The 13,482-nt window shown below is 46.4% G+C and overlaps 1 protein-coding gene across 1 annotated transcript; it reads right to left on the bottom strand.

The window, feature by feature from the left end:
• Positions 1 to 10,108: 10,108 nt before the first annotated feature.
• On the bottom strand, positions 10,109 to 11,038 carry LOC136292795 (inositol 1,4,5-trisphosphate receptor-interacting protein-like 1). Its single transcript, XM_066189045.1, has one exon. It carries the CDS (start codon positions 11,036 to 11,038, stop codon positions 10,109 to 10,111), a length of 930 nt encoding a protein of 309 aa, XP_066045142.1.
• Positions 11,039 to 13,482: the final 2,444 nt, after the last annotated feature.

Raw genomic sequence — 13,482 nt, 5'->3', positions numbered from 1 at the left:
GACTGTTATGGGGTATATATGGGGGTCTTGGTATGCTATGCTTGGTATGCTAAAATTACCCTTTTCCAAGTGGTGTGTGATGGCTTCCATCTTCTTAATGTACTCCTATTCAGCACAGGAAATCTTAGAAGTACTACTTACTCTAAAGCATCTGTTAAGGTGGGCTCCCTAACCATGCTATGTGTAGAAATGTTGTACTACAGCAAACCAGCACCAGTAGAGCAGTTTGGTGTCTATGCAACTGCTAGACCAAATGTAATGATCAAGTTGCACATAGCAGCTCTCCCTTTCACTTGCGCTAGCATGCTACATGTTTTAGCCTGCCTGTAGGGCAGGCTCTGAAGCACGTAGGCTTGTAGTTTTCTCCCTCAATGCTTGTACAGCTGTGTCCACAAATGTATCTGTCCAGTAAAATCCAAGGAAATGTTCCTGGAGGCCAGGATTAAGCTTAGGTAGCTGCAGCTTTAATAACTCACATGCAGCTCGCATTGTAGTTCTAAGTGCTGACAGTTGCTTTCTAGTTCTGCTGAAATACGCAACATCTAAACTCAGTAGTCAAAATGTGTTGGTGTATGAACTACATCATGTTGCTGCTCTCAGGATCCTAAGGAGAGATGGTATTAAGGTGCCAAGGCGAAAATTCAAGCCTAAAGATTTTATCAACTAGAAGTTATATATGTCACGCAAAAATAGTGCTGTGTCACTTGTGTAAACAGGTAAGCTGTGTCTCCTTCATCAGAATGCTCATTAATAAGACACTTACTGGACAACCAGCTCCAAATATGGCAAATGTTTCTCCAAAGCCTGCATTTATGATGGCTGGAGATAATGATGCACAGGTATTACAGGGGAAAAATCATTCTGTCAACTGCTTGGCATGCATACTGACAGGGACGGCCACTGAAGGGATGCTAACTATGTATTTTGAAGAGGTTTTAATTTTATGGAGGGGCCAGAAGAAAATTACACCAGAAATCAGAGTAAGCAAGGCTATGTGTAAGAGTTAGTGGTGTCTGCGTTGTGCTGACAAGACATGAAGGATTTTCAAGATAATGGTGTTCCTCATCTTTAGACCTCAGGAAAAAACACCATCCTGCTAAATAAGGTATTTGATGGCTTGTTTTCCTCACTGTGTGTCCCTCTAAATTATCCTTGACTCTTTACCTGACAAGGTCTGTCTTTCCTCTACTGGCTTACACTTTTCCCCCAGCAGGCTGAACAGCAGCCCAGCAGCAATCTCTAATGAAAACACACCTGTATGGAAAGTATCTGAATTTCCTCTAAGCCGATCAAATGAATCCTAATCACTCTTATCTCACATGCTTTCCAGAGCAGGTTCCTGCAATTCTCTAACCTTTTAACTTCTGTTTCTGTGCCTGGTTTTAATGTTAAAACTTCTTTTGTGGTTCTCTTATGCCATGAACAGGACAAATTATTTTTTTTTTATCTCTGGCAAGACTTGCATTCCTTCTACTTACTTATAACCTGCCAAACTGAACTATTTGTATCCACAAATGCCTCTGTACTCTGAGTATCTTTTTATTTTTTCCTACCTCCCAGGTACCCTACATACATTTCCCAATCTCAGGTGATGGATCCCTCATGTTACACTGAAATAAATGTTATTTTGATGACCATGTCTTTTTGAGTAGTCCAGATCTTGCTGTATCACCCTGTGTTTACACCTTCAATTTCTGGTGTTCACCAACACCACACAACCAGTTGTAGAGGCTCCTGTAGAGTGCTAAAAGACTGAAATGGAGTGCTATGACGTTTTTCAAATTTTTATACTTCCGTGGGATCAAGTTTCCTTATGGATATTCCCATTTCTTATGGGTCTTCCTTCTGGAGGAGTTCAATATGTCAATTTTAATTATTTTAATGCTAGACTGGATTCTTATAATTGCTGCTGGCTATGTCTATATCAAGAATAAGCATGAGTCTGCAAATGAAAATACATGATGCTGAGGGCTGTGTTCTCACTGTGAGTTCTGTGTGTGTGGCTGGTTTAGGTGAGCTCTTGCCTGCACTCGCGGACTTTCCCGCCTATGAGTTGTGGAGAGTGTTGACCATTCAGTGGTGGTGCAGCCTCTGGTGATCCATCCCAGAACTTCACGCTCAAGTCAAAGCACAGTACATGGAGACAATCTGCTTGAAACCCACACTCCTGGCTCTCACTCATTTAACATATTTAAAGTGAGAATCTGCACTAGTGCTGGTGCACAGATCAACACCTGTCAGACAGTCTGGGAGATTACTGTTCCCATTAATGAACTTAATCCACATCTGGAGAAGGCACACAGGGATGTGGAATATTTCTATCTCTTTGTTAGTTAATGGGAAAAGCTTACAAAGCCAATCTTCAAAGCAGATACAGTGACAGGTAGGAAAAAAGAAAACATTCCCTCTTCACTTGCCTCCAGTTTGATCTATAAGAAGTCTAATAACATGATGGCAGAATACATTTTGATGTAATGGATAATTGAGCTTACTGTTTAGTGTAATGATCAAATTAATAGCAGGATTGACTTTTTATTTGGTATAAGGAGGGGTAAGAAAGGCAGGGCAAAGCCCCTATAATCTGCTGTGTACCGAAGATAAACAGAACACTCTCAGAGAGCTCTGGAAATAGGAACTATGTATTTTAGCTGGTAGTATGCTATGCAAATGCTTAGTGAAAACACTTAAACACCAAGAAAAGCAAATTACTCTGCCCTGGGGGAAGGGGTTTGGGGTGGTTAAATTCAACTGCTATTACTGCTGTGCAGTTGCTTAAAAAAATCCACTGCACCACAGCAGATGAAAGGATTCTGTCACGACATTCTAATACCAGAAAGGATCCCTGAAACATGCTAAAAGACAAATGTCAGGATAAAGCACCAGGTGATGCTTTTTCAAGTTGCTCACAACAGAGAAAAGACTAAGAAGTAATGCTGAACAGATAACTTGAAATTTTACTAACATATTCCAATATTCTTGTGTATCAGGTAGCTTTTCAGAAATATACTCCCAAGAACTTTCTATTCCTTACAATATGCAGAGTAGAAAAAAGTTAAACTGCATCTTCAAGAGGTTAGCTCCCACACTAGCCTGACGGTCATATAACTGATCCTCCCAGAAACTGAGACAAAAGGTTGCCTTTTTCTGCAACCTCCTGAGTTATGTAAAATCACAGGTCAAAACTGTAGACTGAGTCACGAACAGCAGTACAGAGAAATAGAAAAATCCAGCTAAGTACCTTTCTTCCCCCTCTCCCTTCCCACTTGCTTGAATATGCAAGCATTTCAAGGTAGGTATTGACACACATCACTTGTTAACTTATGTTTTAGTGGCACTTGTACAGCTGGGAGTTGGACAAGCAGAGAGGTCTACACACAAAAGTTGTCTATAGTTGACACAGCCACCCTTCAGATCTCTGCCTAGAGCCTCCTTCTAATTCCCAGAACAATCACAAGCTGGACTGCCACCAAACCATCCTCGGAGCTGTTCCGAGCGCAGTGCTGCAGCCTGGGTAAGGTAGCACAGGCAAATGGGGGAAGCTGCTGTGCAACAGCAATGTTCACACTGCAGGAGTTGGATTGTCTAACAGACAAGATGCATTCACCTGTGCTGGCTAAACTGGGGCAGGTATAAAAGAAAGGCCAAGTGCCCTAACAGCCACATTTCTTAGGGAGGGTGTGAGTGGGCCTGTCTATTTGTGTAAGCTCCAACTCTCAAGGTGCTTTAAGTGTAGTGAAAACAACCCCAAGCATCAGTTCTTCTTCCTGCTTGATTTTATGTTGTGGTCACAGCTGCAAAGGTAAGGATGTTATTTTGCTCCTCTAGCACTGAGTCAAAACCCAGAAGTTTGTATTAGAAAAGTGGCCTGGAAAGTCTGTATTAACAGACATGCAAAGCCTCTGACTTCTGGAGAATAACCAGCTTTGAAGTAAAATACACTCAGCAATAATCCATGCACACTTCATTAATTTCAGAACTGCAACAGCAAAGTACTACTTAGAAAAAGCTATAAGATAGTAATGAAGGCTTTGGGGTTTATTTTTAATCCCGAAAGCTCCGTATCTCCCTTCTCCATGTTTTTTCATTCAATTTACAGTAGTCTAAGTTAAAGCTCATTTAACAAAAAAATGACATATTAAGTTTGGATAACCTCTTCACCCCCCCTTGATGAGAATCCTTTCTTCCTTGGGGAGTAAACGTAACAACTTTACAATTGGTACACTGCTTGTTTAAGATAACTTTCCTTTGCACTTTGTGTTTAATGGAATTTGGCTGATCTGGGATATTTCAGCACTTAAATAATTGAGCTAGTGAGGGCAGCAATTTTTGCCAAGTCTTAAATAGCACAAGGATCTCTAGGCAGAAGGGCAGTATTTTGTTATCTGTCAGCATGCATGCATCTTTCTCTACCACACCCCAGTCAAATTTGAGAACCCATGACACGGGCTACTGCATGATATGAAACACCAGTTTACTGTTCAAATTTGAGTCAAAGCTTAGACTCTCTCAAAACAAAGAGTAGTTGAAGTTTAACACTGGATTTAAGTGCAGGTCTGAAGAGCTGCTGCTGGAATAGGGGTGCTCATGCCACTTTTCCCGTCCTACTGCTGGGCTGAGCAGCTGCAGTGCACGCCATGTCCAGAAGGCTTAGATGCACTGGAAAAACCAACTTTCAAAAAGCCAGCTGTTTCCTAAGCCTGAAGCAAGAGGTACAGCACGATGTTCAGCTGGGTGGTGGAACAGAGCCACCTTGCTGTCGCAGTCTGCTGTTACTCCAGCCTTTCAGGGTGTACTAGAAGTTTCTGAAATTTGTTTCAACACTTCAATTAATCAAAAACTGGCTCTAAGAGAAACAATCCACTTAGGGTTGGCCACAGGGCCACTCTTTTACTTCAAGTTACATGCTCTCTTCTTGCACGTAAAGAGTGCATGTGAATGAGCAGAAAGAAATTAACTAGGCTGGAAAGCAGGAGCAACCAGCCTCACCGATAGGCAGGGACAGGGGAAATCTTGTTTGCGTCAGTGATCAGAGCAGACTTAAACAGGGAAGTTCCAATTTTTATAAAGAAACATAGCAATCCCTTTCCTTTGCAGTGTTTGAACATTAAACCTGCTCAAGACAACCTGATTGCTTCACCCATCGGTACACGAGTAACAAAGTAAATCTGACTGTAGATTCTTTACCATGTGGATGAGTCACTGCAACCATCTTTATGTTCGCCCTACACATTTCCTCTGGCTGTGCTCCTCCAACCGCGCTCCCCACAGCGCAGGGCACCGCGGGCCTCTGCCCGTTTTAAACAAGACATGTTTTCTGCCGCAGTTCTGATTACCCTTTGTGTATCAGGCTTTCTTTGTAGCTAGCTAGATAAATTTGCCTCGCATTCCTCTTCTGGAGGCGGCCAGAAGTATCTTAAGTGCAAACACCATTAACAGGGCCCGACGGGAAACATGTTCAGGCTCTCCGGGTCACTGAGCAAGCCCCTGCCCGCCTCCCGGCACTGCTGTCCTCCCTCCGTGCAAAACCCCTCCCGCGCCTCTTTCCTCCCCCGCGGGGCCCCGACCACCTCTCGCGGCTATTTTTCGCCAGGCCGAGTCCGCCGGGAGAGGCGGCGGGGCTTGCTCGGGGGCGGCGGCGCCGGCGGGAGCGGCCGCGGGGCCCGCCCTGGCCCGACCCCATTCACGGCAGCCGCGGTCGGCGTTGGGGTCACACGGGCGCCGTGGAGGCCGCCATTGCTGCGGTGCCGGCCGGGCGTGGCAGGGGGCGATAGAGGGAGGCGCTGCGAACGGCGGACGGGAAGGGAGGGAGTTACAGCACCTCCTGACTCGGAAGAGAGCTGGAGGGATCATCAGGTTCAACTCCTGGTCCTCAACAGGAGAGCCCCAGAAGTACCACCATGGGCCGGAGAGCGTTGTCCAGACGCTTCTTGAACTATGCCAGGCTTGGTGCTGTGACCACTTCCCTGGGGAGCCTGCTGCAGTCCCCAAGCACCTTCTGGGAGAAGAACTTTATTCTATAATCCAAGCTAAACATCCCCTGATACAACTCCAGGCCACTCCCTCGGGTCGGGTCACCAGAGAAAAGAGAGCAGTGCCTGTCCCTCTTCCCTGCACGAGGAAATTGAGGACTCTGATGAGGTCTCCCCTCAGTCTCCTCCAGCTTGGACAGACCAAGTGACCTCAGCCACTCCTCACAGGGCTTCCCCTCACGGCCCGTCGCCATCTCGGTTGCATGTCTCGCGTCTCATGACGCCATCTTGTCTCTCCTTTGGACACTCTTTAACAGCGTAATATCTCTCTTAGATTGTGCGATCAGGTCATGACAGTGCCAGGGCTGCCTGTGTCTCAAGCAGCATTTTCCAGGGGTCCCTCTTCTCAGTGGCAGGCTTCAGGGTGTCCTCGGTCTATGTCTCACCAGAGGTGCCAGATGTCCTGCAGCCATGGCCTCGGCTGCGGCCCGTGTCGTGGGAAGCCTGTGAAGCAACAGGTGCTGTCCCCAGCCAGCACTGCCGCACAGGCTTCCCCACAACCCACATCCCCTCAGTTCCGTGCTGGTCATCCAGGCGCCACCTGAGCATACTGCCAGGGATCCCGCTCTCTTCTGTGATGCTTTAATAGTATTTTTTCCAGGACGAGGGACACCATGGAACCACTCTTGTGCGGTCAAATAAAATTGAAAAAAACAACAGTGTCTGTCCAGCCAGCAATCCCCAGAGAAAATTCTGGATCTAATCTGGCCATCTGATTCCACATAGTGATATTAATATTTCATTTAATCACTGCTGTCTTTAGCTCATCTTCTTCATTCCAGATTTATCCCGCTGCATTGTTCCGTGTAAACTGGTGTCCCTGTTGCAGTTTATTTAAGCGAGCTGCCCAGGACTGCTGAGCCTGAGCTCAGTACTTAGGCTGTGGCGTTTGTAAAGTACGTGTGTTAGCAGTGCTGGATTACATGATCCCAAGCCTTGGCTCACGATTTTGATCCATTTCTGAATTGAAATGATGAAGGTACCAATAAGGTCAAAGTGTGTTCTGCTGCTGTTCCTTGGTGCATCCTACCTGCTTTCATATTTATTGCACATGCTTCCTGGCCGAGCTGAGTCAGGCACTATTCTCAGGGCTGCTGCCAGGCCAGTTTGTTCTGTTATCCAAGTAGCTTCCAGCTTCTTACTTATACCTTTTGCCTTCCTTTTGCAATTTAGTGGAATACTATCTGCTATTTCCTTCTCCAAAATGAAGCTGTTTCTTCCCATGGCATGCTTCTAGCAGGTTCCAGTCACCTTCTGCCGTCAGGAGCTGATGACCTTATTACATTGCTTCCTTGCTGCTAACCAAAAAAATGGAAAAGTGAGAGGTTTCTACATTGTAGCTGAATTAATTAATGTGCCTGCTTGCTAGGACTTGTAAGCCTGCTAGAATTGTGGCAGGTGAAAGTAGGGAGAAACATGGGATGGAAAGACAATCGGCAGATCGAAAGGACATGCAGATATGACCAAAAAAGAGACAATGAGAAAGAGAGAACAAAAAAAGGAGTGAATGGCCCAGCCTCTTCTTTGGCTCCTAAGAAGCCCTGTTAAGAGACTCTTTTGTATGCAAAGCTGCAGGTTTTTTTCAAATCTTTCTCTCATCCCACATTTCCGCTACTGTCTTTTCTTTGTGGAAATCAGTTGCCTTTACTTTCAGGGTGGTCTGACTTCCACATATCTAATTACTCTCTGAAAAATCTATTTCATGCATTTCAGACCTGAAGAAAAATTTTGTGCCAAAATCTTGTTTTCAGTTCCCAGCCCTGCCTGTGTTGGCCTACCTACCCCTGCTGGCCCTTTGTCCTGGTAACTTTGCAGTGCTGAAAGCTGCGCAATACCCATCCAATACTGGTGAAGCTTTATTGGTACTGAAGGGTCCTTATTATTTATAGATACCCTCCCTGCTATTTCCACATGGAAAGAGAGATAGATGGTGGAAGACACCAGTCTTACTGTGGCCATGCTGGGGGCTATTTGCTGTTGCTTCTTCCCGGACTGGCATTTTCCCCTGCACGCTTGTCACTGCCCTGGGGACCCAAGTCACGCTGGCCACTCATCTCACAGCCACAAATGACCCTGGCCCCAGAGCAGGAAGGCCCGTGAGGGTGGCACCAGGCCGGCCGCGTGTCCCCGCACGGCTGGGCCTGGGCAGCTGCCTCAGCTGTGAGGGATGCAGGGCTGCAGGAGCCCACGGCTCTCTGCTGGCCGCACTCCAGAGCTCCCAGCTCCGGCTGGCAGGGCCTCAGCGCCCGCCCTGTACCCTCCACTGCCAACAGCCATACCAGGCCCCCGCTTGCTGCCCTCATGGTGGCACTCCAGTGCTCTCCAAGGCTTTCTCCTGGGGCACCTTCCTGCAGCCCTTCAGTCCCTGCACCAGGCCCACCAGAGACCTGCAGAGGGGCTGTTTACAAGGGCCTGGAGGGACAGCACCAGGGCCAGTGGCTTCCCACCGTCAGAGGGTGCACTTAGGCTAGAGATGTGGAAGAAGTTCTGGCCACTGAGGCTGCTCAGGCCCTGAGCCACGCTGCCCACAGATGCGGTGGCTGCCCTGTCCCTGGCAGTGTTCCAGGCTCGGTGGTTGGCCGGGGCTTGGAGCAACGTGGCCTGGTGAAAGGGGTCCCTGCCCTTGGCAGCAGGGTTGCAACACGACGATTTCTAAGGAGCCTTGCAGGCCCAACCATTCTGTGATTCTGGGATCAGAGGGGCTGGCGGCAGCTGGGCTTAATTTCTGATTAGAACCAGTTCAGCACTGTGAGTTTGCTCGAGTTCAAGGAGACTGTTCACAAGCCCAGATTGCCAGCGTGTGACTCTAGGTCTGGCTGAGATCAAGAAAGTCTTGCACACTCCAGAGTCCGTAAGATTGCATTTTATTGAAAAAACAGCAAAGCCGTTTCATGCTTGCCACTCAGACATACACTAACTATGGAGCATTAATATGTGTCCAAACAGATAGTGACACTGCATATGGCCATAGTCCTGTACGAAAATGCTCTATGTGTGATATGCATGCTAGATATTTTAAATATCTATTTATGCAATGGAAAACTTCCCTGCCATAAACACCGTAACTACAGAGCGTTAATATGGTCACTGTAGATAGTGGCATGATATACGTACTAAATTTAGGGTGTTTAGTTATCATACTTATTATGATGTTTTTTTCATTATAGAATATCTTACGTATTCAGTAAACATTTACTTATTAATATCTATTATTCTGTGTAATTATCTAGAAATCATATACAGCTTGTTTTTTATTTCCTTTCCATTTGATTTATTCAGTTATTGTTTTGTATTAAACACAATATGTCTATAATATATATTTCATAAATATATCAATGTAATAAAACTCTTGTCTCTCATAAATGCAGTAACTGCTGAGTATTAATATGTGTGGCAACAGGTAGTGACATTCGATATGTGCTATATCTTTTTAACAAAAATTATGATAATTGACAAGCTATGGCTATAATACGTATCTACTAAAAATACATCTGTTCCTGAAAACCTCTGTAGTTATATCTATTCGTACTGTAGTCATATATGCATGTATCTATTCCTGTCTTTGTCAGGGCACTAAAAGCTGGTTCTCTGCCACCAGCTGCAAGGCCCACGAGCACATGCATCCAAAGGAGGGCTGGTGAGGGGCTTGGAATGCCTGATGTTCTGTGAGGAACGGCTGACGGAGCTGGAGTTGTTTAGCCTGGAGAAACGGAGACTCAGAGGGGACTTTATCACTCTCCAAAGCTTCCTGAAACATGGCTGTAGTCAGCTGGGGCTTGGTCTTTTTTTGCAGGCAGCAGCTGACGGAACGAGAGGACATGGTCTTAAGCTGCGCCAAGGGCAATTTAGGTTGGATGTTAGGAGAAAAGTTTTTTACTGAAAGAGTAATGAGGTACTGGAATCGTCTTCCTGGCAGGGGTGGTGGAGTCGCCATCCCTGGATGCATTAAAAAAAGATTGGATATGGCACTCACCGTCACGGTTTAGTTGAGGTGGTGTTAGGGCACGGGTCAGACCCGATCATCTGGAAGGTCACTTCCAACCTAGTGATTCTCTGATTCTGTGATCCTCTGAGCCCTGCTAACAGTGGCCATAGGCGAGCACTCTTGCCAGGCGTTGGCACAGATCACAGTAGGCTTGCATCGCCTGAGAGTGGGCGGCCGGATCTTGCACCAGGCCGTGGAAGAGGTTGGGTGGCCCAGCCCTTTGTATATTGGGGGGCAACCTGATCTCCTGCAGAAGCCTCTGGTTGCCCACAATAAAATGCTCCAGGTGTTTCTCTTCCAGAGATAAGCGCAGCTGCTCCAGGATGTCCGACGGCTGAAGCAGGAAGTATCTCCTGTGCCACTGTGCCGCTGGTAGGGTGTTCAGCAGGTGCATGACGACAGTCTTGATGGCTTGGGCGGAAAAGTCCTTGCGTGCAAGAACACCAGTAAGGAGCTGCAGGCATTTGAGGTACGAGCTGTCCTGGGGGACCTGCCTGGCCGCGTGCCTGAAGAACTTGGTCTCAGCCATGGTGTACGTCTCAGGCCACATTGTGCTTGGGGTACGGGCCCCTCGAGACCGGCTGCTGATAAAGATGTCTGAGCCCTGTCGCCGCACCCCGAACAGCACGCTAACCTGGAAGCTTTCTTGGCTGTTGGTCAGCCTGAGGTTGCAGGAGCGTTTGGAGGGCAGCAGCGCTAATTCCCAGCTGCATGACTGTGGCAAACGCCGCCAGCTTGCTCTCACCAGTGCGCAGAACCAGTGGACAGTTTTCTTCACGTCGAGGTAGGAGCCAGTGCACAGCGTGTCTAGGAGGTTGGGCTGCCCTGTCACCATCCTAATCACTTCAGGGTGGTGCAGGAAGCACAGCGGGTATGCACTCTGCTGCTCCCTCGGGCAGCGGCACTCCAGGTTCACGGGGACACGGAAATTCCTGCTGGGCCTCTGCTGGTCAGTGTCAGGCTCCAGGTGAGAGTGAACAGGTCCCACATCCTGTAGATTGTGTGGCTGTACAAATAGGAGCATGGTTACTGAATCCAAGGGCTCTGAAATACATCTGGCTCTGATCACTCCCATATGCATTCTTTCATATGTTCTGTTATGCATTATGGTTCCCTATTATGTGCTAATTGATTCATTACTTTGTGTTAAGCATACCATCACATGCTAGTCATTAACTGTCCCATATGTTGAACTCATGATGTTTATGTTTAAATATTGTGTCTCCTGGTCTGCCAATCCTCCTTTATGTAATCCCACACATATGTTGAAGACCTTCAGACTTTAAAATTCTTGCTTATTAGTTTTGTGTACGATTTTTCAGTTAATTTTTGGAGTTCCTCTTTATTTCAGTTGTGTAACGACTGTAATTAAAGCTGCTGAGGCATAATTAGTGCTTTAGCCTATGGTGATACAATGTGTTTGAGAGGGGATGGAAAGAGTTTTGAAACATCATATTACTTATTTGAAACAGCCAGCACAGTAATGTCATCACAAATCCTATGTGCAGTTGAAGGTATATTACACCACAGAAGTTTTGCAATAGTTAAAACTTCATAACTGGCTCAGAAAATTTGACTCTGGCAAACAAAATATAACTGTGAGGAGGCCAAGTTCCTGTAATCTTTCTGATGAGGAAGTTCACATGTCAGAAATGAGAAAATATGGAAAGAAGGGTGTGTCCCTCTCAAAATCCCAACCTGCAGAATTCTAGAATAAAGATTTTAAAGAATCCAGAAATGCACTGGATTTTTAATTTCTATAGGAAACAGACGGACTTCTTTTAGTATGACTACTTTGCACAGCACACTCTAAGGTTTATCAGAAACAGGTTGACTTGAGCACACTTGTGTGTGAAGCAAAGAAAGGTTCTCCAGAGGTATTTCTACAATATGTTTGAGCTGACAAGGTACAGAATTTTATCCTTTGTACCTGTTGTCCCAATGTAACACAGTTTTAGGTTCTACTGTATGAATGCCCACCATCAGCATGGTGTATTGCATTCAGAAATCAGACCAGCCTCATTTCATACATTGTTCATTGCAGGAACTACTGGCCTGGGGGTAATAGCTGTACCCTCACAGGCTTTTATCTTCCAAGCCCCAAAAGGAGCAGCTGAAAGTCCTGTTGCATGTAGATAAGAAATGGCAAGTAAAGAGGCTTGGGAGTAAGATCTGGGTAAAAGGTCTCTCTCCTAGGAAAAGCTAGTGCTTATGCACAGTATGTCATCTGCCAGGAGCAATCCCAGGAGAAAAGGAGGCAAATAGTCTTGAGTCAGAGCTTCTCGAACACCTGGCCTGGGCTATCCTAGCAGCTGCTCTCCACATGCCTCCTGCTTGGGCAAAGCCAGGCCCAGAGTGGTTTCTTTCCCACTTGGCAGTCTTGAAACTCCCAATTTCTTGAGCACAGATTGATCCTGTAATGTAAACCCTATGGCTGCAGCTGGGCAGACACAAGCACTGATGATGTACCAGTGTCTGCAGATGTTACACGAGTGGGCTCTGGGAGTGCCTGGCTGGGGCTGTTGCCCCTAACATGGGCTCCTTACCTGGTGTGCGAAGCCACTTCACACACAGAGGAGAGAAATCTCTATTTCTTTATTCTAGTTTGTGCAAAGTAAGGAGTTAGGTGGTAACTCCAAAACACTAGCTCCCTTATCATCAAAACTACATTATTTATATGTTTTAGCAAACAAAGTATCAGTATTCATTGGCTAAAAGTTGCACAGTTCTATCATTAATTAGTGTTATATCTTCTTACCTCAGTTTGGTCAGAACATGATCCTGATAACACCAAGGTTGTAGGCTCAATCCTCATATGGGTCATTCACTTCAGAATTGGATATCTTGATCCTTGTAGGTCCCTTCCAACTCTAAATATTCTGTAATTCTAGTGGTAAAGTGATTCTCTCACTTGTGTTAATTATTCCACATGTTCAGTCTCCTCCTCCTCTTGAGTCAGGAGGCTTCTAGACTTCGTGGGCTGTGAGTCAGTGTTTTCACTCTCCCCCTGCCAAAATCACCTTTCACCCAGCTGGCACTTTAGACTGATGTGTTGTCCCTGTTTATTCCTCCTTCTGGCCCTGTCTTGGGCGTTCTGCCAAGCATCCTTGTGGTCTGTTAGTTCAGCATTCCGTTGTGACTGATATCAATACACATATAATCCTAAATTCCATTTTCCCTATTCTTTCTCAACGGCTGCAGCTACTGAGGCAGCTTAAGTGTATAAACAGGGTTTATTGATACATAGTTCATCAATTTGGAAACCCTACATCAGAGGGGCCACTGCGCTTAACCGCGGGGGGGGGGTCTTGCCCTGGTGCCCAGGGGAGGCGCCAGCCCCTTGCCAGCCACGTGCAGCTTTCTGGGTGTTTCCTCGGCAAAACTTGCCAACCTCAGCGCCTGCACCAACTGCCTCTGACTTCAGCCCGCCCCTGCAGCGCCTTATTGGATTCCCGGCCGAGGGGGTGT

The sequence above is a fragment of the Chamaea fasciata genome, unplaced genomic scaffold (genome assembly GCF_029207755.1).
Source record: "Chamaea fasciata isolate MVZ Bird 193981 ecotype frontalis unplaced genomic scaffold, bChaFas1.0.hap1 SCAF_1, whole genome shotgun sequence".
In the NCBI taxonomy this organism is placed as follows: Eukaryota; Metazoa; Chordata; class Aves; order Passeriformes; family Sylviidae; genus Chamaea; species Chamaea fasciata.
Note: the sequence above shows the minus strand (reverse complement) of the source record. Positions and strands in the feature narration are given on the sequence as shown.